The following is a 27,930-nucleotide window of genomic DNA, read 5'->3' as shown; positions in this document are numbered from 1 at the left end:
ATTGCTAAGTAATAGTATTTTCGAGTACTTTGGAATCAACAGTCCCTTCCCACAGAAGATCTTAAAAGGAGGATCAAAAAAAAAAAAAAAAGCCTCCTACCCCTAAATCTCAGATCATCACAAAGTAGCTGATGACTCTTTTCTCCAGTTGCCACGTGGTAAAGTTGGGGTATTGAAGGAATGAAAGACACGGACTCCTGGTGGCTCTTGAACAGGAGACATTTATTGCCACTTTTCACAACTACATATACTTTCCCAATAGCCCCATGTGCTGTCCACGCGCCCAAATCTGTCATACAATTGGTTAGAGACCCTCAGACACGCGCCTCGAGCCAGCCAGCAATTGGCCACTGCCCAAAGCTCATCTTTAACACTGTAGCCAATTTACTTTATCTCGACCTTGCTCAAGTTTTTGTTTCTACCGCTTGTTTCCTCATTATCTCTAATTCAGGGACATGTGAAACAGCGCAAAGCCACCTGCGAATTCCTTTCCCACAGGGTATGTGGAAAAGCTATGGCTATATCTGAAGTACGGCAGTACATCATTAGAATTCTGGTTTGTGGTGCACCCTGGCTGATAGGAACAGACATGGGGCACAGCCTCAAGGAGAAAGTGGGGCTGCAGGGTGACATATCATCTCAACTTGTTCAGATGAAAGATGATTTTCATCCAAAAAAAGTTAGAACCATAGAATCATAGAAAAATTAAGGTTGGAAAAGACCTTAAAGATCATCTGATCCAACCATCCCCCTACCACCAATGTCAACCACTGAACCATGTCCCTACGCACCAGATCCAACCTTTCCTTGAACACCCCCAAGGACAGTGACTCCACCACCTCCCTGGGCAACCCATCCCAATGCCTGACCACTCTTCTGAGAAGAAATGTCTCCTAATTGTTTTAATTGTTGAAGAGAGTGCTCTTTGTTCAATTCTTTGTTTTAATCGTTGAAGAGTAGGGGCATGACGTTTCCATTTTTCCACTCACTAGGGACATCGCCTGAATGCCAGGACTTTTCAACTATGATGGAGAGAGGCTTGGCAACTCCATCAGCCAGTTCCCTCAGGACCCTAGGATTCATGTCATCAGGACCCATAGACCTGTACCTGTTTAGATTCATCAGGTGGTCTTGAGCCTGCTCTTCATTTACAGTGGGTGGGACTTTGATCCCCCAGCCTTCATCCACATACAGGTTCAGGGAAATGAAAGACTTGGGAAGCCCATATACCAGGGCAGACGGAGGCAAAGAAGTTGCTGAGTGCCTCAGCCTTCTCCATGTCTGTCGTTACAAATTACTCAGATATAGAAACTCACTCCTAATATAAGAAATTAGCCACCTATAATTGTTTACACACTACTATTTTCACCCCCCAGTCTATTTTCACAAATGTTAAAGGTGCATGGTGGCCCTTGGGGACTCCTCCTGTCACCCCAACGCAGCAGCCCGAAGGGAGCTGGGTCCTCTCTTGTGCTCTTCCTCAAGGCTCTGTGCAGAAGGGATGCCACCTCTTGCACAAGGGCTAGGGGATGGGAAAGAAGCACTCATGCAACCCCTGAGAATCGGCAACAGAGTTCTTTATTGCCGGGACATTTTGCAGGTGAGCCTGCAGGATGTCCGTGGTGTTTGCTGGCTCCAAGCTAATGCTTGGGATGGAGCCTGAGTGACAACGAGTAGGGAGCTTGCCGGCCCCTGCTGCGATGAGGTTGGTGTGCTCTGATGGCACAGAGCAAAGACATTCTGTGGTAGTCCCAGGTCTGATCTGGCAGAGGTGGATCCACTTCCATCGGTTCCTCCACCTCTTCTTGTGGACCCAGCTCCATGGGCTCCGTGGTGTTTGGCAGAAGGACAAGCCAGTCCTTGCCCAGGACTGCCCAAAGGGGATGCCTTCCATCTGGAATGTTTTCAGGCCAGGATGCCAAACCAGGGGGTCATCCAGTTCCTCGTTTATGTCCCATGCCACTGTCCAGTTCTTTTCCATGCATGGATTCAACACTGCCATCTGTTTTATGGCCATAGCTGGGTCCCATGCTGCGTTCCAGACGATAGGCACACCTCTGCTCCCCATGGCTGTCTGCCTGACACTCCTGCCTTCGCTCCACACCACCACTGCACCAATGGTTAGGCCCAGGCCCCCTGCCGCTGTGTGTTTGAGGGGCCAGCCTGTTCCCTGCGTCGCTGCGGTGCCAATGATATCGCTTATATGTGTCTGTGGGCTGGGTGCCACAGGTCCCTCGGGCACTGGTGTCTTTTGTGCCGCAGGCGCTTTCCCTCTGCCCATGACACTTCTCGTTAGCTGCCTTCCTTCTCAGTGCTTCCTCGGACTGCATCGCTGTCCTCACACTGAGGAGGGCTGCCGCTCATCTTACTCCTTCTAGCCTTCTTCCTGCCCCATACGCTAACTCTCAGAGGACCCAGTAGCTAAGCAAGTGTTGGGCCAGCTGCAGGGGTCCTGTTTTATAGGGCCTGGGGCAAAGGCGGGGCAGTGGTGGCCACTGTGACCTCAGCAAGCCTCTGTGATGGAGTGGCCCACGTGTAGCCAAAGGCAGCTGTGTTGGGAGCAGCCTGGAAGATGCCCTCACATGGAAGAAGAAGTAGGATTGGGGGGCTGAGGGCCCCTTTTCTGGGGCTGGCTCTTTGGATTATCTCTGTGCCCTGCAGTACACCCTTTTATAAACCAAATGCTTGATTCATTGGGGGGGTTTGGATCTTCAGCAGAGAGCAGGGTCCTCTGGTGGGAGTCATTAGATATTCCTCAACCTCTCAGTAACACAACAGCATTGAAATGAGTAAGAGGAAGGAGACTGAAGTGCTAAATGGGAGAAACTTTTGTTTTGCTTTAGCAAAACCAGAAACAGCAGTCAGGGTGTCTGATCAGCAGCCTTGTGCCCTCATCAGGAGAGATCAAGCAAGCAGGGTTGTTCTTGTGTCCTAGCCTGCCAGGGCAACAAGAGCCACAGTGAAACACCCACCTGGATTTTGTTTTAAGTGGGAGCAAAAGGGGCAGGATAATGAGAAACTAAAAACTTCTCTCCCTTCAACTGGATATCAGAATGTGACTGAACTCGTCCTGCAGAGCACCTCCACCTTGATCAGCCAAGAAACTTGTTTTCTGATTTAGGAGCCAACATGGTTCTGCAGAAAACAGAGGTGGGTTTTGTTTGTTTGTTTGTTTTTTCAAAAGGAAAACATTTAGGTTGAAAATCTTATTTTAAAATATTTCCAATGATGCAGTGTTGAACAACCCTTTCTGCTACTGCTTGGTTTTGTATATTCATTAGTGTCACTACCGTGACTCTCCATACAGAGCAGCACTGCACATTCATTTCAAGTTACTGGATGACAAATTACCTGGATGCATCCAATACCATATGTACCTATTGATTAAACTTAATTCAAGTGTCCTCCCAGGCTTCCACCACATGAGCCATCAGGGCTCACTGAAAATAATTCGTCTGACAATTTCAAGATTAATGACCATTTTTCAGAATGTTTTAGCATTTTTAACAGAAGACTATCCAGAGTGTAAGATATAGTAACCTTGGAAAGCTGGACTGATCACAACGATAAAACACTGGCAGCTGAGAATGACTTAAAACACAACTTGGAACAATACTTTAAGTTCAACATGCTTGTTCAAGCCTTTGCTGTCCTCTCTGTGGAGTGTTCAGTAGCTGGACATGTAAATGGCTATATATCAGATGAGCCACTGGACATTGTTTTAATTTCATAACGCTCACCAAACTTTATACATCTACAAGCCTCACAGTACAAAGTCCCAGATCTCTGACTTGACTAAATTAGCCAGCAGACTGATCCTAATTTTGCCCCAGATAGATATGCCTCTTCATTTAATACAGTAGGCTCCAGGCCTCTGTGGCATTGCCCCAGTTTCACAGTGGCCTACAAGCAAATACTGTGAAGCAGTGATTCACGACCAGTGCAGGGAGAAAGTCTGAGAACCCATACGTGTGTTTGTGATCTAGAACAAAGCCAGAAGAGGCACTGGTAGAGAAGAGAAAGTAGCCTGTGGAAGTCACTATGATGAACTGCATCTATAAGAAACATTTGTAAGGGCCTTTTCTGAACTCATTGTGTTGTGCAGAGACTCAGGAGTATCAAGGGCAGACCGTATGACCTCAGGCAATAAAGGAAGTAGACATCTCTCAGGTTCTGTGGATGTGCATGATTGCTTACTTTCCCATGGCACCAGAAATAAAATGAATTATTTCATGTGTCAAAGGATAGAGCACCTGCCAGAGCCTCCCCAAAATAAAGCATGAACCTCTCTAGATTTATGAAAGAAAAGCAGAGAAACCTGAAACTTGAAATTCTCCTATAGCTGTAAGAAGCGTGTGCCAGCAGAAGGCTGGGTTGTTGGAACAGAGCTTTATTTCTGAGGTCCTTACTGTTTTGAAAAGCTCTTGAACTACCCAAGGTAACTGAGTTATGAAATTCTGTTAACCAGACTGGAGGAAAATTATGCACTGAATGAAATACACACATGAGGGACAGGCAAAAATAAAATGAAAACACAGAGACATTCAGGGCTGCTTGAGGGTGAAGAGCCAGTCTTGTAACATGTTAATTATGTAATTTTCACATTTGCTGCAGAAGATGGGTCATTAACATCTTTCATTTTTGTTAGAAGAATAATGTAAAGAAAAGTACAATGCTACTCCTGGGGTTAGCAACATGTGGCAATGTTGAGAGAGATGAAAAGGGGAAAGGTTTCATGGAGAGTTTTTCTGCAATTTCCTCTTCACATCTTAAATACAAGAAGCAAAGCTTAGATCTTCAGCTGTAGCTGAAAAGTACTTGATGCAAAGTAGAGCCCAAGCCTGCAAAAATACCCATTGTGTCCCCCTGGTCCTAGGCTGATCTGGTCCCTACTCCAGTTTGATACTTATATGCATGAGCTGTAGGTGCCTGTAGGGGAGATCCTCCAGGCTTAAGCCGGACTCTCACTTTTAGTTTCTCTTCAACTTCTACTGGCTGGTGCCATGAGCACAAGAACTATGTGACTGGCTCTATATTGGCAAAGGACGCTTGACGCAAGCATTGTTTCCAATGTCTGGTCCCAATTATCCACATAAAGTGCATCTTTTACACTACCAGCATCTTTCTTGACCACTATTACACTCCAATGTGTTCCAGTGTTTTAGGAGTTTTCACTTGGGATGATGCTGTTAGCAAGTGCTAGACAGAAAAAAAAAAAAAGGGACCAATCCACCAATGCTTTCCCTACATGGTTTTCAAATCTGAAATGTCTCTTTTGCTGAAACATTAGAAAAGGCTTGCTCTAGTTTGAGCAAGTGTGTTAAGACTTAACCTTGTAACGCTAGACAATTCATAAACCAGGACAACATTTTCCTGATAACTCTGGCTTACAAATTCCATAGAAAGTATTAATCGTGCTCAGTAAATAGGTGCTATGACACTGCACCTGTCTTACTAGGAACAGTTCTTGACAAGTAAGTTTTTAACCCTTCTGAAGTAGATATGCCATAACATACCCCATACTGGGTAATAGCTTCATGCTGCAGATTTAGATAACAAGCCTCTCTGTTCATCTCTGATTTCCTAACATAAATGGGGAGCATGCCAAAAGACGACCTTTCTCCCAAACTTACCCTCTGTGACTCAATGAATACATTTTACTGTACAAGTAAATAGTTAATATATCATTGTGAAAGTGCAGCCGAACTGAAGGAAATGCCAGGTATTTATGTAAAGTGCGTCTATCTTAGCCATGTATTTTCAAGTATCTCTATTATTTACTCCTGCACATCACAGAGCCACAAAGTATTTTAGCTAGTTTAACCTAAAAGCTCATGCTGCTATGTAAGAATTGCATAGCAGTGTGCAGCTTTTCTCACTGATACTTACATGTGTTGAAGACACCAGCAAAGACCCAGCACTGGCCATATCGCACTGGCTGCTTAGAACTGTAATATTCCAAGAGGATGTCCACACTTCCTGTCCAGGCGGAAGGTGCAACCCCGTAAGTGTAGGTATTGTCCCAGGATCCAGCAATAACACCATTATCATCCCTGGAATTGATCTAAAGATAGAGAAAATGAATGTTAGGGACGACAGATACTGAACAATAAAGAGCTCTTTAAACCACCAGCTTTGTCTAAAGATAGGATGTGAGAGACTGAATATAGCTGAGTTTAGTCTAGAAATAAGACAGAAATGTTTAATTATGAAGGTAGGAAATGAACAGAACAATCTTGCTAAGGGCTGTGGTAGATTCTCCATCACCAAACAATTTTGAATCAAGGTCAGACACTTAAAAGTCACAGTGAAATTAAATCACCACAACGAGTATCCATGTTGCTAATTTAGTAAGTTTTATTAACATTAAACATGCTCACTGCTATGTATTTTTAGTAACACAATCAGTTACAAACTGCTAAAGAAGCCTCAGAAATATCAAGCTGGATTCTTTCCTAAAATCATCTGTTTTTCTGTCCACATCAGCCCAGGTATTTTAATAAAATCACTTCCAACTCACAGTGGATTGGGAGGAGAATCAGTCCACTGTTATTTTTAGAGTGGAAACTAATTCCTTCGGTCCAGCACACATGAAAACAAGAAGGAATTTGCTGTGTAGGTTTTCTGTTGGTAAGATTACACAAAAGTGTGGAGTTCTGCTGACTAATGGCTATACTGATAGACATTAACGAGCAATACATTTCCTAGCTGCAATTTAAACCAAACCAGTTGAAGCTGTGCAAAAAGCTCATTCGCTCTGTACCTTTTAATTATGTTAATGTGGAACAGCTACATGCCAGCCAAATAAATCACAATTCTCATTTAAAAGCTTTTGGCTGGATTAACTACTGTTTTATAATTAGAAAATCGACTTCCTGTGAACCTTAGAACTGAATGAATATAAGTATTCAGAGTCATAACCAAAGGGTTAAGGGGTTGTGCCCATCTCAGTGTTGTGGGAAACATGCCAGGAAAAGAGGCACTTCAAGGACAGGACAGTGTTTTGATCTTTAGGCTCTCTTCTGGCTGCAAAGAGACGAAGAAAGGGGTAACTCTGCTTGCTCTGCAACTTCAGCAAGCCTCAGAAGGATCCCAGCATGGGGGCACGTCCCTAGATAAGCTCAGCTCTAAAATGCCACATCTTGAGCAAGAATGAGGGTAAGGAACACAGGTGGGACTTCAGCACCTCTTAGCCACTTCTTACTGAGGTCCAGAATTCAGATGGCCAAAACTCCCACCAGCTATAGCCTAATCCTGCAGATACCTGAACTCCACTTACTCCTGGAATTCCAATAGGAAACTTCTCCACCTACTTAAAGTGGCTGAGTAGCTCAAAACCTAAGTAGTATTGAAGACCCCTTTGGGTTCATAAACATTGTGGTCTTCTGCCCAGAGGACTTCCAGGGTCTCTGCATAATGGACCTTTTGCATCTACTAGCCCAGTGGTTAATGCAGCAATCCAGGTTGCATTAATCCATTCTTACTTCTGTCTCAAGAGGCCTGAAACTACATTTCTAGTATCTATCGTGAAAGAAATAACCAGGCTAAAAGACAAAGAGAAGTGACGGTGCTCTCAATCTTTCTTGCTGAAGCTATTCTACTTAACTTTGTGTTATGCAAAAATCAGGATGTGGCATTAACTGAGAGGGTGGACATCCCATTTCAATTCATATTGCAAAATGCTGTAATAAGTGGGTTAAAGGATCATTCATCTTCAGTGACCATGTTTTGTGGAGACACTACTTTAGCAGCTGGCCTGGGAGAACATCTAACAATACTGGCTCAATTACCAGCTTATTATTCTGGGAAGCAGAAGGCATCAGTTCAGACCTCCAGAAGGCAGAGGCAAAAACTCAGCCTTTGCTTTTCACATCCTGGTTGAGTTGAGACACCCACCACTGCAGATAGTGTTGGAGTCCATATAAAGTCTCTCAATTCCTCATCTCAAATTCTATCCAGTATGCTGCCTCACCATCCACGGAAGAAATACCTTTCTCAGTTATTTCAGCTACCAGAAAATGAGTGCAGTGCCACAAGAAATGCTAGCATGCCTGAAAGTGCAATGCCTAAAAGTGGCTTTCTCTCCAGCGAGGTACCACTCTCAGGAAAAAGACAATGAACTGACATAAATATTTCACCTTTAGTGGAGTGAAATAAAATGCCAGACCCAGAGGTCAGGATGGAGGATTGATCTGACACCTGTCAGAGTGAGTACATGAGGGCACAGGGGCCAGTTAAACCAGCCTGGCTTTGATTAAAGAGTCACTTCTGACACTTCTTGGGCATCTATTGCATACCACTGCAGAAGCAACACGGCAGATTTTGATTGGGTTTCCACGCCCAGACAGCTCCAGTTCTGCCTTGTCCATCAGGAAAAGGCATGCATCCAGAATGTTTTCTTCAAACTAGATGAAAGGAAAGATAAAGAGAAACAGAGGAAAAGTTGAGTCACTTTTATTCTGGAAAGCCAACACAAGGCTATTTTTCATTATTATAATAGCTGATCAGTTTCAAAATTATCTGGTCAGGTCAAAGTTCTGTGTTTAAAAATACAAGTTTTCTTCTGGAATAATTGTCCATGTACAGCAAAAAATGTGAGATGCTTTAAGGGAAAAGAGTGTGCCATTTTCAATTCAATCTCAGTCTGGTTTCTAGAAGGTTAAAATGACAACATAGCCTTTCTGACAGGACATAAAATTTTAAGTGCTAACAAGTATATAATAGCAAGGTATTATTATAATAACTACAAGAAGCTAGTCTGCTTGCTAAGGACTCCATGTCCTTCACAGATTCCAGACCTGTTAATTTCAGGACTTCTCTGACATAGCCAGTACAATGCTGAGAAGCTGACCAATAAACTGTTTGCCAAAGTTAATTTGAAAACACTTAAATTTTAAACTAAGATACTAAATATGTTTAAAATTATCAAGCCAAAAGCTGATTACATTGATTAATCCCGGTCTATGGAACTTAGATATCAAAAATACCAAGTGACCTAAAGTAGTCTTCTTCAAAAATAGAGTAGAAAGGTACAGTTTCTTCGATCCAGCATGAACAAGCATGGGAATGAATTGAGGGCAGAGGTGCCTAAAGAGACCAGAAACCATTTTTCACAGAACTTGCCCTGTGATATATTTCATTTTTCTTAGGAGAAACTGCATAGCAAAGGAAAATACCTCTGTCCCCCAGAAAATGGTAGGGGACAGGGAAACATACATTATTAAAAAAAAAAAAAAAGTCTTCCAGATTCACTGAAAACACAATATTATATTAGCATTCAAGGCTGTAAGAGAAACTCCACTCAGCTCGTCCCCTTGCCATGTTTGGCTTTATGTTCTACGTTTGCATCCTTAGGGATGTGGTTCATGCAAACAGGATTTTTGCTCTTGGGCTGAGCTGCAACTATAACTGCAACTGTCTCCAGCTTGGCTTAAGGTTCCTCAGAAGATGAGGGCGATCTGAGTTGTGCCTCCTGCCAAAAGCAATCAAATGCCCAGGCCAAGCTGCTGCCTTGGAAACCCTGGGAGAGGCAGAGGAGGAGGAAGCATAAGGCCAGAGAGCTGAAAAGAAAGCCCGGAAGAAATAAGACTGCTGTCAGTGCTGCAGAAAAGATGGGATGGATGGGGGTGCCATCCTGGAGAGCCCATGCACCCTTTGGCCTCTCTCTTATAGACAGCAGCTCAGCAGCTGAGCTCTGGCATAAGCAAAAAACAAAACAAAACAAAAACAAAACAAAACTAAACTAAAACAGGGGCATCTCTATGCCTCTGTGTGAAGGAAGAAGCACCTTAATCACTCTCAGCCATCTCCTGCCCAAGAGAAGTCCTCTTCTTTTTTTGCCTACCTCTCTCTCATTGTTCTACAAACTGCCGCAGTATGGATCCTTTTCAGCAAAAATCCTCCAAGGCAGCACACCTGCCTCCTCATCCTGCTCCTGGACTTTGCTATGCACACTATCACTGAGTTGCTTTGTCTGGAGCAACGTTTGCTGCTAAATAGCACTTGGTAGTCTTAGTGAGCAAAACTGAATTCATGGTGTTCAGGCAAGCAAGGAAACAGGGGGGCAGTGGTTGCCAGGGACCTACTCCTAATATTGTATCATTCCTGGGAGGCTGAATGATTACATAGTAGGCTCTCCATTCTGCTCCAGTGCTGTAAATAGTCAGGTGAATAGCTGTGCTATGGAGACCCTCCTTCCCAAGGAGAATCCTCCCAGCGTAAATGCTGGGCCCTCACAGTGGTCCTTCCTGCTTCAAATTCATTTTTCTTCTGTCCTGGTCCAATGATTTATCACTTCCACCAGGATCAAAAAGGGCTTTCTGCTCTTCAAGTCATCAGCAGTGCCTAAGAGCTGAGTTAAATCAATAAGAAGTTTAGCTTGCAAATTAAATCTCTCTCATATACAGTTTATGAGACACTGTCAATCTTGCCAGCATATACCCAAAGACTAAAGAGGAAAGGAATTGCTAACAGAGTTGTTACCTTCCACCTTGGCATTTATAAAGTTATATAAATGACTGTGAAATAACTGCATTAACAGGGGGAGGGGCACGGGACAAGCTGTAAAGTTGCCTTACAGTAATATACATGCTCCATTACATTATATTGCATCAGTGTAGCATGCAGAGTACCATAACATGGGCTAAAGCCAGTTTCACCATCCTTCACTGTCCAGTGATTTAAAAGCACTAAATCAAACTAAATCAGTCTCCTGCTCTCAATCTTGGCATGAAGATGCTATCTAGAGGGAAGCAGAACAGAAATATAACACTTGTAAGGCTGAATACCCCTGAAATGTCAGAGGAACCAGAGCAGCGGTAAGCAGCCAGAACAGATCAGCAAACTTGAGCTCGGCATGGGCACATGTCTGCTTACACAAGCAGCAATGGGAATAAACCAAATTCAGGGCAAACAAAGTTTGGCAGAGCCACCTGGAGAAGACTGCAGAAGGAAGACAAGAGGTAGGAAAACACACGGGCAAAGAGGCTCTGCCTACACACAGATTTACATTGCCTTATAGAGCATTGCATTTAGTGAGACTGGTCTTCAGCAGGCCCTCTCTTTTCATGCTAACTGGCTTGTAAGACACAACCTTTAAAACCATTTAAGTCCAAGTAAGAGGGCTGCATCACCTTTTGCACTGGCTGAATTAAGTCCATATTTCCCACAGTTGCTTGTGGCTTGATCTTACCAAATGCACATGACATAAAATTACATTTACTCTATGGGCTACAATGCTGATGTGGCTCAACATGTGGACATGAGCCAGCTCAAGATGGCAATGACAACACAATGCCCACCTGTTTTATTTTACTTTTCTCACTGTGTTTTAACTGTGTTAAAAGATCAATATAGCATCCAACTTCCAACATTTCTCAACTAGAGAGTTCCTATGTGCCTAGATTTCTTCAAAAGCCAAATTTGTCCTGAATCCCCTTTGGGCTTTTCTTAGTGACTGGCAATTTGCACATTCTTAGAAGAAAGGAATCACAGTCATGTTACAAGGAACACTTCCATCCTCATTCATTACAGCCATGTTTCAACTGGTCTGTTGTTTTTTCCTTCCTGGGTCCATTTTTCTTGCCTTTCCTCCTCTGAAGTTGATGTTGCTCATTAAAGACAGCAGCTGGGAGAATTATCTCCCACTAGCAACCCAGTTTTGAACTGCAAGGTCCTTTTTGATTTACAACTGGAGTTAAAGCTTTCAGCTGTCAGTGTTCAAAGCAATTTTTTTTTAGGCTAAGAATCTTACTTTACTATGCACAATTCTATCTGTAGTTTTGTATAAGACCATATACCTTACACCTCTATGACTGTATGGGGCCATACGCTTTTTACTAAGACTGTTGTACAGGGCCATATATCATATATACAAAATGCATATATGTAGGGTATATCCGTAATATAGGACTCACTGCTAGTACTTTTACTCACTCAGAGCTATGCTCTTAGTCTTAACATCCAGGGTTGCTGAAAATGAGGAAGGCACACGTATTTAATGGTGGGGAACTGGTAGGGTAAGATCAGGAACATCATATCCTCCATCTCACTGAGCCAGGAGAATATTTCTCCATTGCTTTCAACTTGAAGATGTCTGTTACTCCTTTATAAAAAATGATGGACTCCAGGAAAACCCTTGGCTCGGCCCCCTTTGATTCACCTGCCACACTCAGCTTTCACGTGGGCCTGGGATAACAAAAGGTGCAGCACAACACAGGGTGGAAGTCAAGCTCTCCAGTTCCAGTTCAACAGTGGAAGGAAAGCACATGACAAAGGGATATGGAACAGCCCTAACCTCCCAGACAGAGCTGCCTCCTAGCAAAATCAAATAAATAATGCAGTTTCTCAAGGGAGGCTGGTGTTTGTGTCAGGAAGGTGCCAGATTTGCAGAATATAAGCACCTCAGGCCAAACCACTATAGGCCATAAATTCAGCATCTTAGGACATAAATCTAGCAGTCGGTTGAAGCTGGCTTCCATCTCCAGCCACTCATTCCCCTTTCTCCCTCCCCTACATATGTAACAGAGTGAATCCCACATCTAGGAACAGAGCAAGCCTGAAAAATAACCCAAGAAAAAAAAAAAAAAAAAGGAAATAAAGGAGCTGCTTGTTCAGCTAGATCAGCTTTCCAGTCTGATTCATTGCATGGCTGCACAAACACTTGCAGGGGGAAGGAAGGGCCAGGAGGGGGCATTTTTGGTCAACTTAAATGCACTCCCAGCTTTGGCCTCGGGATCTGGTTCCACATATCTCTCTCAGAAGCACCCTCCGCTTGTGGAATTGCCTCCCCCTTACTTTATTTAAGGATTATTTTTAGCTCAGACAGGATCACTCTTGGATCCTACAAACAATGGTGCTGAGACAACCAAAGGAAAGGTGAAAAGATAGAAGCTTCCTAAGGCAGCGCTTCGGCAGGAAAAAATAAAAAAATTAAAAAAAGATGAAACGCTTAATCAAGGAAACAAGAGATGTAACTTCAAAGAGCTCTCTAGGGCAAGCACACTGTCAACCCATCCAGCTAAAGCTTTGAGGCAGTCTTCAGCTGAGGGGCAGAAAGCAAAGCAAGAAGGTTCCTTTCTTCCAGGCTGCACCAGGGAGGGGCAGCAAAAACTGAATGGATCCGTCAGTGGCATGAAGGAAGTACTTCAATACTTTCTTAATTTTGCTGTTGTGAAAAAACAGGACGTGAGGGGAGCCATGTCCAGTAACTGTCTGTTGGAGTCCCCTTGAGTGACAGTTAGGGTTAGTTTTGCTAATTTTGATGTTGCTGTTGAATGCTTTTTTCCTTTTCTCACACAACAACTTAACTCTTTCATCCCGCAGGGATTTTCAGGCTGACTAGTGATTACAAATAGATTGAGGTAGAACAGGGAAGCAATAAGGGGTTGATGTTATTGAAGGGACATCAACACTGCACACCAGCCAGCCAGGGCTGTGCTTCTCAAAGGCAGCAAAGGGAGAAGTTCTGCACTTGTCAGTGTGGTGAGGAAATTTAAAACTCTGAGATCAAACCCAGAAAATAGGAAACCTACGAAAAGCTGACCCCCAAGAAGATGAGAATTACTTCCACCAAGTTGCTAGAACTGAAAGGAAGAGTCAAAAAGGAATGCAATCTCTTGCTAAATAAATAACTAAAAAATCTCCTCTTTTACCAAATCAGTTTGATCTTGAAGTAGCAGTAATGTAGCAGCAGAAATGCTGCTGTGTAGTAAAAGTCTCAGTTAATGATTGTAACTTTCAACAGGCAGCCTCTTAGTATCTGAAATGTGTTCCTAAAACAAGACCTTTAAATATTAGCTATTATAATGTTGCTTTTTTGAATTAGGTATACACCTGCTTCATACAATTTTAAATTTATGCCTCTTGTGTTTCTAAAGTAGAGACCAATAATGCACAACAGATCAAGAGCCCACAGTCTCTGCCACTGTCTGGTGTCAATTAAATTCATTTGCTGTCCTATTGGGAGCAGCCAGAGAAGGTCTAAATAGCTCACCTGACCGTAACTCCAGCTTCTTAATTTTATTTCGTCAATGTCTCCATGGAAAACAATACCAACATCATTCAGGACATATTCTTCCCTTTCCTTCTCGTCATCCAGATACACGGCATCCTCTGCATCAATTTATGCAAAACAAACATTAACACAGCCACTTAGTTTCTATATAGGGTAGATAAAAAATCTTAGCATATAATGCAGTCATATTTGATGAGAAGTGCCCATCGTCCATCAAACAAAGCATCACTTGCTTCAACAGAGTACAAATATAAGGAGATAGTGACCCCAGTTATAAATAGGATAATACAACTTAAAAGCATGCGAGATGCAAAATTGCTGACAACTCTTGCCTGTTTTCTCGAGATCTGCAAAGTATGATTAAAATGTCACATCAAGAATTCTGAGATTACTGTGTACCACTAATTTAAAAGTTCGAGCACCGTAATGCATTTCTGCATCTGTGCAAACAGATCAAAGAACAATTTCAAACCTATTAATGTTAATGGAAAACAGTTCAAGTCAAGAGATCTAAAGAAAAATCTGTAGTGCATTACAAAAATTGGAGTATAGTTTTTATAGCGTATTAACAGAAGGGTGTGATTACTTTTTCCTTACATAAGATATTGACTGCGGTGTGCCTCCCCCATGTAACTTGACTGACCAGCCAGTATGAGGAGAAATCTGAATGTGCAAGTGAAAACTGGAAGCAATTGGAAGAGGTCTTCATTAAAACATAAACAAAGTGTACATCCTGGATTAGTCTTACATCATTCCAAAGTGTATGTGTGGAACCTCATCCTGCAAAGAGTATTCACATCCTTAAATAACCCGTTATTAACATACGTAAATTATTGAATTTACGTGAATTACATGAAACTCACAGGTAGGTGAGTTATAGGGATTCTGTGGTGCTGAAACAGTTGAGGATTTCTTTCCTGTGCCAGTGCTAGTATTTTGTGACTAAGAGATACCACTTAACATTTAATGGTCTGGGAATTAATTAATTAGAGGAATTCAGTAATGTTGCACCAGATAGCAAGTTAAAGGGAAGCAATAACCTGCAATAGCATGATACATGCAAATGCACTGACCACTGCCATAGTAGATTTCTTCAGGATCTCACTACAAATTACTATATGATCATTTCACTTTTAAAAGCCTACTGATTTGTTATATTTTGCTGAAATGCAAATCAGATTTGTAATTCCTTCAAAACCTCATCTAAAGCTTCTCCACTTGCCATAAAACTGCAATTCAGCTGAAAATCACTAAAATCTGAGCCTTCTGAAAAATCAGTGACAAAACTCACACTGACTTCAGCTAAGTGAAGGGTTTTGCCAGTCTGTACACCTGACGCTGTTGGAATTTTTATTTTATCTGAAGATATATTTATATCCATGTTTCTATACATACAGAAGGGATTACATGTAGATACATAACGTTGTGACCTTTACATTGGTGTGCAAGGAATGATATGGAAGCAGGTGTTAAATGTAGGAAGGTTTTTATGTATTCGAGGAGATCAGTGCTTGCCATTATACTTTCGACAGGGCTGCTGTACAAGCTCTGCAGGCTACATCAAAATCAGAGCAGATGGAAAAGCAGCAGGTTTTATCTGCTTTTCCCTAAGGCAGGCAGGTCTGAGACACTTCATGCAGCAGCATGGTGCTACCCATGTGGCTTCTAAGGGCTGGGTCATAACAAGGGTTGTCTATAAGCCTGGTACTGCCTAAGACCAAGTCAGCCTGCACCCAGGCACAAAGCAGATCACAACTTTACATTGAGAGCCTACCAGGTGACAGAGAGTGTTAAAAAACCTGACAGTGAATCAAAAAAGCTGCAGTCACTAATGCCAGCAGGGGCTTGCATACTTCAGAAACCACGTATCACATGATTTTATTGAGATCCAGCTCCCATCTCTAAATAAATTTTGCACAACATCGTACCGAAAATGTTTTAGATGTTACAGATCACACAGGCTCTGTTTCATTAGGATGGGTCTGCCTGATTTGCTGATTGAGCGATTATATGTATTGACTCCCTGAGCTTTGGGTTTTATTGAAGCACATGTGTACAAACAGTACAAAGGATGCATTTCAAGGAGGCAAACCCACACCTTCTGTACAGTTATGTATTCAGTGGAGTGTGTGCACATGCTTTCCTGACAGCTGTTGTTTTCCTTCAGGGATTATAAATATCAATATTGATCTGGTTCATATCAATTGAGACGCTTATGTTATTTCAAGACCGCATGATCTTTGCTAAATCAGATGAAAATTGATTAACTTCTCTGTCAATTATTTTTAAATATTTGTATTTTTTGATAAAGTAAAAAGGGCCTCTGTTTCACAGAGAAGCCAGCTGCTTTGATTTTTGACAGCTTTCACTACCCTTGAGACTGTTTAGAAGAAAATACGAGGCATTTGTGATTGCTTTGATGCTAAGCGTGCTCTACATAGTACAACTCCTAATGATTTGGTGCAAGTGGAGGCTCACATCTGACAAACAGAAGAATTCCAAGGAAATGTGCTGGGTTTGTTTGTTCTTTTTCTCTAGCAGTTTAAGGCTTTTCTACTCACTTTTTATCCTGGGAAATTACTAAGACACCAGCAGTGATACAAAGAAGCAAACTAGCTTGTATGCTTCTCTGTTTGAAGATGGATAAGGTGAAAATACACTTCACATGAAGTCTGCAGGTGAGGTATCCCACAGAACATGGGCTCCCTGTGAAAAGTGTAAGAAGTGCAGAGAAGCCCTGTCCCTTTGGGAAAGTGAATGGGCATGGGAGGCTCCTGCCCAGTACCAGGGGACCTTGGGAACCCCTGCCCCAGCACAGCAACCAGCTGGAGTTGGAAATGACATTTCTTCCCCTACACAGTGACCACTGAGCGCAGCAGCACAGCAGATGCGTGGAGGTGGAGGCTTGCCCTCAGCACCCAGCCTCCCTTCATCGTGGGAACTTGGAAAGACTCTTGCTGGGAGGAGTACAGTGCTGTGGCAAACACAGCGATTCAAGAGCTAAAAACAGATATCTACAAAATCCACTTCACTCAGAACCAAGTTCAGTGTGCTGCCCTGCAACTGCCAGTGCTTGCCTACATGGATGTAGCAGAGATATGAAGTTCTTTGTGAATTTTAGTCATATGGAATCTATGATACAAGACGTAAAACTTAAGATATGGCTACAAACATCAGAAAATGTTAACTTGGCCAAATTTGGATGCCATATAACACAGGAGAGGAGACCAAAGTCAACCGCATGTTACTAATCCTCAAACTGTATTAGAACGCTTGAAGGACATGAGCAGAAGAAATGTGCAACTGAGTCACTAAAGATGCAATATATTTAATTGATCATATCTAAAACACTTTGCAGAAAACTTGGGTGAATGAAATGCATACCCTCAGCCCATGGAGTCTGCAAGTTTCAGATACCCTAGGCATCTCCACCTGTGAGAGCCACAAGAGGCCATGCAAGGTCTTTTCTTGATAGGCACTGAGTGTTCCGAAAGCAGAAAGTCACTGGGCTCAGCACCTCCTTGGAAAGAGCTCACAGATCAAAGGAGCCATTCTCTGCTTTCATGTAGTCTGATATTGCTAAGAGTGAAGTTAAACTCCAAGAAGTTATCCTTAATGACTTACCTTTTGTATCTCCTATTTCAGAACTGAAGAGGGCTCTGCATGCCCAAAAGCATATCTTTTTTTCCCAGCTACCTCAGCTGGCTGAAGAGAGAATACTGCCTCTCTTCACAGGCTTTACCTTGCTTATTAACTAGTGCAATTTTCACCTGAGCATCTGAAATCTCAGTCCACCTGCTTGCTGAATTCCCAAATGTTTGGGGTTGATGTATATCATTTTCCAGGATCAGGCCCCACATCTGCATCCGTATTCTTAGTGATGAGCCTTAAATGTAGCTAAGGGGATTAAACCATATGAAAGCCTCTGATGATTTTGGAAGCAAAATACAGAAGCTACTCTGTAGCTTGACTGGTAAAGTATGCTGACTTGTTCTGAAACAGCAGAAAAAAAAAATGCATCCCTGTCTGGGAAAATATGTCAAAACTGAACTACAGTGAAAAAAGAAGTAATAAGGGCACAAATGCCTATGACTTAAAGAAAAGCTCATACAGACACATTGATGTTTCTCTAAAATGATGAGTCGGAGAGCTGTGCTAGACACTGATGGAGCCTGTACTCTGCTCCCTGCGATAATAATCCCCATTCGTTCCTGGCATCAGCCTTCTCTCTTTTTAATGAGGCTTTTCGCTCAGACTCTTCTGCTTAGCTATTAACCCAGCAAACAAGTCTAGGAGATTTTCAAACTATTGTTTTCTGTGCACTTTAACTGCCTGAGGTTTTATACCCTTTTGTCATTCCACTGCACAATCTTTCCCAGCCAGGGGACGAAGCATGGAGAAACATTGTCCCTGCTTTTCTAACACAAAGGGAAAAGGCAGGTACAGGAGCCAATTAGTCCAAACTACCTAGGATTGAAAGCAGGGTCAAGAAATGAAAGTAAATCTTCATCCAAATGAAATATGCAGAAAATAAATCCTACAATATCCAGCAAGGGCCAGGACTTGAAGGCACACTTGGACATGTAAGCTGGGACGAGGACGAAGGCATGATCCTCTGGGGGTGACCCTCACAGCAGGCTCTTGCTGCCCAGAGACTCTCCTTTGCTTTCTTGCACCAGAGCTTCTCTGTCAGCCTTGCCAACAGCTGCTGCTGCATGTCCTAAGCTCAACAGGTTTGCTCACATGCTTTGGTTTTCATCTTGCTGACTTTTGGCCCCATTCAGCTTAGGTATGAGGGAAGGAGTGCACAGAGAGCAAAGCCGTCATGTGCTGTGGGTACACAGAGATGGGGGAAGAAGGTGTGAAGGGGGTATTGATTTTCCCCTTCTTACTCCTTGCCTGGCACCTTGAACCAGCCTGTGTGGTCCCCATCACACCACGGTGGGGCAGCGAAGCCCCCCTTATCACATTCTCTCCACTTTATGGCTGCATGCAACCCTAGCTGGCTGTATGCGAGTCATGAGGCAACTTGAGGAAACATAAGAAGATTTTTCTCTGGGGCTTATCCCTTTCTAAAGAGGTGCTGAGCCACTACATAGTCATCTTGCTGGCTAACACAGTGGTTGTTGGGACAACAGAACTAAAACCAAGGGATGCTTTACTTTAGTGTGGAGAATCACACCTCCCTAGCTGGAGCTGTGACAGGCTGATGATGCCTTTACAAACCTTGAGCAGCTTGGTCACCAGTGGGTCACCAGTGGGTTGCATTTGCTCACTCACCTTTGACTCCTTCTGTAACCCACTCTCTCTCCTCCCAGAATAAATTCTGACCATGCTTCTCTAAGGCACCTACCTCTATGCTGCATTCAAAAGTCCCTCATGGTGTCGTGGGGCCTTAGGCCCTGCCCTTCCCTCCTGTTCCCGCTTAACTAACTCTGCTTTACTCAGCATTAACATATATCTTCCTAAATAATGCATAAGCTAATCATTGCTTATATTCCCTTGGACCAGGGGCAAGTAATGAACTCAGCACAAATCATTCTAGATACTGACAGTAGTGCGGCTGAATAATGGGCTCCATTAATAATGCTAAACTTACTCGTCACACAGTAAGACAGCCCTTGTTTGGCATGGGATTATTTGATAAAAATACTCTGGTAAAAACATTGAAGGATGAAGGAAGGATGGCAGGAGGATATTAAAGTTAGCTGGTGACCTAAATATATAGCAATATATGCGGCAGACTTGGCGCCTTACAAGCATCAGAAGCTGAGGCACAGTGCTACAGCCTGTCAGAAGGCTGGTGAGCCAAACTTCACCAGTCCTCTTTGCTTTCTCTTTAAAAAGATGTGCTGAGTTCATTGGGTAAAGTGCAATTCTGTCAGCAGAAGGGCTGATTTTACCTGCGATCCAGGGAGATTAGAGGAAAAAATAAATTCTTTAACTCATTGGATTATAAAAAGAAAAAGAAAAGGCTCATTCGCAAAATATTCTGTTCCTTTCAGGGGACAGGGTTGCTGGTAAATAGTCACCACTAAGGGGAAGTTATAAGGTCAAATTTTGCGTAACAGCAAGGTGCCACCAGTCATGCTGCAGCAGACTGAGCGCATCCAACCTGTGCAGGAGCAGCAACTCCCACTGAGTTTCTGTGGGCTTTTAGGCAACCAGCAATGTAACTCAACAGTTGAGTATGGGACACTGCCACATCCTGCCCCGTGCCAAATTCTGGAAAAAAACATGTCTGTATTGACTTGTCATTTTAAGGCACACAAAGGCAGGCAGAAAGCTCACACTGATGCTTATTGAAGTCAGAGCAATGCCTTGGGGTGTGTTTACTATGAGAAATGCTACTTACCTGGGTGAAAACAGACTTAGCCTCATAAAACTATAGAGCTACCCCCACGCCTGCATGACTTGCCTCTTGGCAGAGTTATGTAAACTTAACTGTACCCTTTCCAGATCCAAACTGCCCGGTCTCCAACAACCTTGGCTGCAAGTTCCCCTTACCCGGACCACCCCCTCCCACAAACCAATGAGCCTGGTGGCAGAAAGTGTGAATCTTTGACACTGACAAGATACTTACGTTGGCACCACGGGTTGAATAGTATGTAAGTGTCAGTTGCCGAGTTTCTGTGAGTCCGGATGATGCCAAAGGGAGTCCAGATAGCAACATACAGGCGAAATTTCCCAACAATGCAGGTGGCAGAGGACATGATGGACAGGCGAATGGAATTGTTCTCCTTGTGGATAATCTTGGCTCCCCACTCCCCAGGCTTCAGCACATCACCTACAAGGATCGGGATGTAGGTGCCTTTGTTTGGCTGTGGGTAGCGACCTGGAGAGACAGGGGGTTAACTCCATGAAATGGTCACCTTGGGAAACAAAGACACTCTCAAAACAACAGTCCTCTGCCCCTTTGTCTATTTTCAGCAGAGACGGCAAATGTTAGTGCGCAGAGACCACCTATCTCCCTTAGAGCTTGACACAGTGCCTGGTCACTTGTGTCGCTGCCACCCGAGCACACACACCACCTCCCAACAGGCAACTTATGCAGGCACCCCCTCCCATCTCGCTCCAGAAAGCTTCAGTTTTGCTGGCTTGGGCACTGCCAGGAGTGTACCTGTAGCAGCAAGAGCAGGGGCTGTCCCAGGCTTTCCTGGCTCAAAACTGTTTATCCTAGCACAGTGAGCTGTACTCCAGCCTTGGAGTTAGCTATGTCATTGGTAAGCATGAATAAGAGTTCCTTCCAAAGTTCAGATGCACCCATCACCCTCTTTGCTAACATGCAAGTGCCTACTGGGGCACAGATGTTGGCTTTGGGGCTCTGTAGCAGAGCAGAGCCTTGCTTTTCTCACTGCACCACAGCACCAACAAGCAGAGGCTCTTTCACACATACCCATGCAGATGAGGCAGAGGAAACACAAGTCTGTCTGCCAGTGGATACCCAATGCTCAGTTCTTGCAAGCACCTCTTGGATGCAGTGGGAACTGATTCTGGATACCCAGAGTATGGATGAATGCATCTAGGCTGGATAGCCAAATTTTCTCTGCAAGCAATGGACCCCAAAGCACGACACACCTCCAAAGTACTGTGCATGATGTTCTGCCTCGTATAAAAACAAATCATGCCCCAGAGAAGATTATTTTACTTGCCGAGTATAAAAAGCATCTAGATGGATAAACTATGTGCAAACATGTACACTGCCAGAATTCAAGTTAGGTGGGAAGGATTACACCCCTTGAGCTGGAGGCAGAGCCAAATTATATCTGGAATCCAACCAGTGGTGTAGACAAAAAAGATACTTATGAGAAGACTGAATTCCTTATATCATTCTCAAATCTATTCTTCTTTTCAGATTTTAGGCTTAAAGTTATACTCTCATTCACAGATAAAGTAACAAAAAGCACGAAAGCAGAGAGACAGACTTCTCTATTTTTCCTAAGTATTATTTAAGAGCTTCAAAATTAAATGCAAAGGGGCTTTGATTTTCTTGTTTGCTTACTGTTACACAGTTGATGTAGAGATAAATCCAGATCTGAACACTGCTACATTTTGGGAAAGGGCAACTCCAGCTTTGAATTTGAAGCTTGTGAGCTGACATGAACTCTGTTTCTAAGAAATCTGGGCCTACTGCACTTCATCCAAAATATTATTCAGTACACATAAACTTCCATTTTGCAGATTTTCAGTACAAATAAATAGCCCAGTTTCCCTGAAGGCCAGGGATGCTGTAACCCATGAAACCCACTCAGATCAGTGAGGGATGCAACAGAGGGAAGAGACCTACAGAAGAAAGAAGGAGTAGAATAAGAGAGCAAAATCAATAGAAAGCACTAGAAAATAAAGCACAGGACACTTCAAAAATCAGCCATCAAAGGAAAGACAGTCTAGAGGGAAGAGCCTACAGAGGTAACAGAGATGAGAGTCTTGTGTCTGCTAACAATTGTGATCTGAGAGCTGAGCACATTCTTGTTCTTTGTAGTGGAACTGGGTATGACCCAACTTGCCTCTACAGTTGATGTTTTGCTTCTAGATTTGACATAACCGTTGTTGTTTTTCTTTTAATTTATTTTTTTATAAGCAGTCCACTCTAACAAAGCTGCAGAGCAAACCAAGTAATTGAACCGACGCCCTCTAAAACCATTAACAAGTGTACTTTTTAAAACACCTTCTTTTCCTCTTTCAGATAGGTGGGAGGGAGGGAGAGATCAGTATTTCAGCATGTTTAGGAAATGACACTGTCAGCCTCTGTCCCTACTGGGGACAGAAGGAGGTGTGCTGTAGCAGGGGCTCCACACCAACACATCATGTCCCACGTGTGCTGGTAATGGGGAAGCTGCAGAATCTCTCCCCAGTAAATTTGCCCATAGGAACCAGACAGGATCCCAAAGGGGCCATGAGGCCTTTGCAATGCATCTTTCTGGAAACCTCCTCACCTGCGCTTCACAGGTGGCTTCGCAAGGTACCAAGCCTCTGGTATCCTCACTTTTCTGAAGCCCCTACATGAAAAACCCCACTTACTCTTCAAAACAGCAATGGTCCCTCTCTTATGCAAAGCTACAAGACACCCTTATCTATCTGCTGCTTGGCAAGGGAGCACCTGTAGCTGCTGCTGAGGAGTATGCAATATCCTTTCAGCCCAGCATCCATGCATGCACCCCACAGCTGCACCCCTGCAGTAAGAGAGGCCACTGCACTGTCCTGCATGAGAAGGTGCTCTGGGATATTGCCTGCAATCCTAGCAGGGATGCCAGGGAAGGGATATCCTAGAAGTCAGGATGATTTGCAGGTGTTATAAACAGTATATACAAGCAAATATTATTTGCTGCTGGCAGGCAGGGTTTGTGTGCTTGCTAACAGTTGCATAAAGCCTGAAGCCAGGAGGAAGGCTGGGAACATGGGCAGAGCCCTCAAGAGCACAGTGAACAATTTCCAACATTTTCTTTGAGGAGAAGACAGCTTCTCTCATCTTCTGAAATGAATACCAAAATGCAAATGGAAGAGCAAGGCAATTGTTACTTCTGAAAGGAGCTTGTAGAGCTGATTTGTAATCACACATCTAGACACCTGACAGCACCAGCCACACTAGTCTCATATACACACATCTGTTGTCTTGATACTAGAGCACTATGAAGTTGAGTATCTTTGGCATTACATGCCAAGGTTGCTGGCAAAAACATCCCTGTGTAGGTTTAGTACTATGTTTATCAACACTGTAGGGAAGTTGTCTCAAGATGACTTGGCCATTGGAATCTATCTACATCTTGAGCACACATTTCTGGCTGCAATGTAAAAGAAGGGCCAACTTTGGCTCATAGCTGGGATATCTTTGATGTCAGCCCTTTCACAGAACGGATAATGTGTAGTGGTGATTCCACTATCTGGTTAAGAGTGTCTAAGGAATGAGATTCAATGATATCCAAATACTCATTACCAAAAGCCTGTGAACGCCTGGCAGAGTACTCCCTGGAGGATCTCGTGCTAACCCAACCCACAGAGAGGCAGGAGGGTGTGTTTGGGTGCATGTCAGGACCGGGAGCCATGTAGTGAGGATAAACTCTTCTTATGCTGACAAGAGGGCGTTTCTGCCAGCAGCATCAGCTGGCTCAGCATTCCTCATGCTCAGATTTGCTCCGGGAGTTGGCAGCCTGTACCACGCTCTGCAGCCAGTACTCCATGGTTGCCTCACTCCCCAGTGCTCACATGTGTTTTGGGTGTAGGAGGCCCTGGCCCTCACATGAGGACATTGCACAGCAAATTGTGAAAGATGAAGTTGTTGAATGACACAGTGTCGTTGGGATGTCCCTGTCTCTTCTCTCTAACAGTACACAGAAACGGGAAAACGCAGTCTGAAAATTCAGAAAGCCCAGAGGTTGCTGTACTATTACCATCAGGCATAGTGTGCCTTTTTTATAGGCTCCTTTTGCAGCTTGGAAGATATCCAGTACTGAATGACAGCTGCTGACTGTCCTGCCTTCAAGGCAGGACAGGGCAGCAGAGAATTCACAGTGACCCTCTTTCAGGGGCCTCCAGCTCTCTGCATTTCATTGCAGAGGTAGGTACTGAGCCATATTACTGCCAGAAACCTGTTCTGCTTTTACAGAAAGCTCCTTTTTACAGAAGCTTTAATGATACAAACATATCAACTTCTCTTGCTGCACAGTTCACAGGCCTTTGGTCCTTCTTTCCTCCTTTCTTATCCCACCTTGGTTCCTGTAGCTGTCCAAGCTTGGCTCCTAAAGCTCCTACTCACTTCAGTCGCAGCTCAGCTCTGCTCTGCACCTCCTGGGGTTTCCAGGCATGCAGGAAAAGAGGAGCAGAATAGCTGCTATCACTACTGAAGGAGCACTGGTCTCTCTCAGTGCTGCATCACCAGGCTTTAAAAGTAAATAAGCATGTGAGCAAAGGTCTGTATGGTGAAATGCACTATGACTGACGCATGTGTGGTTGTAGGCATGTATGGGATTATCCTCCCCACTCCCAACACACACTTTACAGGTGCAAAAAGAAGAGTGCAGTGTTTGTTAAAACTTGCCAAGGTCTATTTATGCAGCAGCGGAAGAATGAGCCATTTAAAACAGGACTGTGGCTACACACACATGCACTCAAAATGAGTTATCCTTAACATATGCCTCAGCTCCTTAGCATGTCAGCTCCCAGGCCTGTCAGGCATGGAGACAAGCTGTGTTTAATTCTGGATAACACTGCTGCACCAGAGAGGGATTTACAGCAACAGAGGGAGAGCGAGAGAGAGGTACAGCAAGTTCAGTCGGCAAAACACAAGCGCTCCTCCTCCAGCTCCCCAAGTCTGCCAAGTCCCAGTGTTGCTCATCCTTCCAAGTTACTAACAGGAGACCAGGGCTTGCTTGAAGGGAGGCTCTTCCTCCTCCCTTGCCCAGCCACCTGGAAGCTCCTGTCTCCACTGAGTTAATTTTTTCCCTCGATTCCCAGTGGCCATGTATGTGTGTGCACTTAACAGCTCCTAGATATTAGCACAATCTGTGGAGGGACCGACGGGTGCTCTCAGATAGGCCCTACAAAAGTCCGTGGCTGTTTTACTGCAGGCAGTGAGGAGAGAAAATTTGGTAGCACAGAGATGACAGATATAGTTAGCTTCAGGGGACTTTTCCTTCTTGATGGAAGTAGATTACCTCAAAAAAAAAGGGAGGTGAACAAACTACTTCTCAACAGCCTTTTTAGGGACCCTCATTAGAAGATTGTATTTTAAAGGAGTTGAGGAATCTGTCTCCTTTTGGGAAATACATCATACACAGTAAGGTTAACAATTACCCTGATAGCTTCATTTGTTTTATCTAGATACATTTTTCAATACAAACAGCAGCAAATCTATCTCAATGCCAGCCCTGGAAATAAAATAATTGTGACAGGTCAATAAATATATTGGAGCTTGAAGACACAGTAAAGAAGAACAAGAAGGAAAGGAAGGAGAAGGAGGAGAAGAGAGAGAGAAAGACATAAAAAAGAGAGAGAGAGAAAGAGGAGAAAGAAGGCAATGGGATGGCAGGGAAGGAGAAAGGAGAAAAAAAAGAAAAAAAGGAAAAAAGAAAGAAAAGAGATGCTGTAATAAAAAATCCCAAACAACAAGCAAGAATGATAAACTTTAAAACAAACAAACAAACAAACAAAAAAAAAGCAGTGTTTCTAAGTCACTGCTTTAATATTGCACCTGGTTCCCTCCCACCATCAAATCCCATTGCCTTCAAAAGTGCTGCATACAAACTTGGAAATGTAGGAAATCTAAATATCTTCAAATAATTTTTGCTTATGGCTCCAGATAGGAATCCTTAACACCTGACCACTTTGTCCCAGGAGTGTATGTTAAGAGTACTTTACAGTTGTAAAACATACATCGGAGTCATGTGCCTTAGCTATTAAAAAGCATTGAAAAATACAGCTAGATTTTAAATGCCACTTGATACTGCTGCAGCAGTGCAAAAGAAGAGCAGAATAAAGATCCCTTTGAAATAGAGAATTCATGGAGCATCTCAAGGAACTCCCTCCTCTCTGCTCCTCCAGGACTGGGATGGGAATTCCAGAGGGGAGAAAAGAAATACTCTAATGCCTTCATTCAGCAAGTGAGGAGTTCTGTTTTTCTTTGCTAAGAGCTGACAAACAGGTCCTTTCTCTCCCTGGAATCAATTGCTAGGAAATGTTCTCCACTGCTAATAAATTACTTTCTTCCTCAAAATGGGACCATCTTGAGAAAACGGGAGTCAACGTGAGAAAGGCCACAGTCTCTGTGTTCATGTCATGTAATTTTCTATAATTTTTCTTTTTTGTTGTTGTTCTCTGTTAAATGGGAAAATAGGGTATCATTGATTCTGAGGTGATCAGCATTGTACCCCTGGTCACTCAGTTGAACTCAAATGTGCTTCTGACTATAGGTGGGAATTTAGTGTCACCTAAATATGGAATCAGCTCTAACATCTTTTTATTCTTAGCTACTTTCATCTGTTTATAGCTATTCCTATGGACCCTGCCTGGGATTGTAGAAAAAGGAACAGTACATCTCCAGTCTCATCTCAGTCCAGAAGCTGATGATTTATAGCCTGAGGAGTACATACGGGCAGGTACGTGGGTGCCCAGATGTGTGGAAAGGTGATAGTAGCTTAGAGGACTGGGATGTATGATTATTTGAGGAGTATGCCACTGAATAAAAGGTTCATAATAATGTTTAGGACTAGACCAATATATATGAATTCATGAAGCCATTTAAGGAAAATGCAAATAGACAACAATTTATGAGGGTGTGGGGAAATATATCATTAGAGTAAGGATGTACCATATAAACTCATCAAGCTCTCTAGGATTTACAGCCATGTACAGGAAGCTACCATTAAAAGCAAGATTGAAGGCTGTATAAGCCCATCTAATCATACATCTGCTTTTCAGAGAAATCACTGCCAGTGCAGCAGCGATTGTGGAAACTGCAGCACTCATGCCAAGCTGGCTGACCCAGGTGTGCCATGCTCAGACAGGCTGAACCCTGCACAGTGTACAACCAAGAGCTGCACAAAGTAGCCAGTCACCATGCGGGTGGTAGCTGGGAGGGATCAAGATGGGTGAAGGATTCATTGGCTCCTCTGGATTCCCTAGGTCTCCAAGCAAACAGAAATTGTTCAAATTGAATGGCTCTTTTATCTCACCCCCAGGCCAATAAAATGAGTATTTCCCAAGAGGTAATGTTCACCTTTCTTCTCATTAAAAGCCAGGAAGCAGGCTGCAAGAAAGGAAATATGTGGTGATGGAGCAGCTCCCAAACCACCGGTACTGAAGCAGGGCTGCAATCCAGCACAAGAACTGGAATAGTATCCCATTGCACTTTATACATGGATATTTTTCCATGTGGATTTTTGGTATGCTCATTTTTTCCTATACTTTGGCAGACATTTACA

General features: G+C 43.4%; 1 protein-coding gene and 1 long non-coding RNA gene across 6 annotated transcripts in view; one reads left to right on the top strand and one right to left on the bottom strand.

Annotated features, from left to right (window-relative positions):
- The window catches only part of F13A1 (coagulation factor XIII A chain), a 74,394-nt gene that overhangs the window by 23,255 nt on the left and 23,209 nt on the right, over positions 1 to 27,930 (bottom strand). For all 5 annotated transcript variants that reach the window (XM_066992465.1, XM_048072061.2, XM_048072062.2 and 2 more), the window contains 4 exons: positions 20,598 to 20,849; positions 13,994 to 14,112; positions 8,298 to 8,405; positions 5,890 to 6,064 (listed from right to left, as the gene is read on the bottom strand). In XM_066992465.1, coding sequence (XP_066848566.1) covers positions 5,890 to 6,064; positions 8,298 to 8,405; positions 13,994 to 14,112; positions 20,598 to 20,849 — 654 coding nt within the window. The remainder of the gene's footprint in view (positions 1 to 5,889; positions 6,065 to 8,297; positions 8,406 to 13,993; positions 14,113 to 20,597; positions 20,850 to 27,930) is intronic.
- On the top strand, positions 2,529 to 4,284 carry LOC125183731 (uncharacterized). Its single transcript, XR_007166212.2, has 3 exons — positions 2,529 to 2,594; positions 3,053 to 3,150; positions 3,987 to 4,284. It is a non-coding gene; the product is annotated as an uncharacterized lncRNA (long non-coding RNA).

This window comes from Anser cygnoides, chromosome 2, assembly GCF_040182565.1.
Source record: "Anser cygnoides isolate HZ-2024a breed goose chromosome 2, Taihu_goose_T2T_genome, whole genome shotgun sequence".
NCBI classification, from domain to species: Eukaryota; Metazoa; Chordata; class Aves; order Anseriformes; family Anatidae; genus Anser; species Anser cygnoides.
This window is presented reverse-complemented; position numbering and strand designations above follow the sequence as displayed.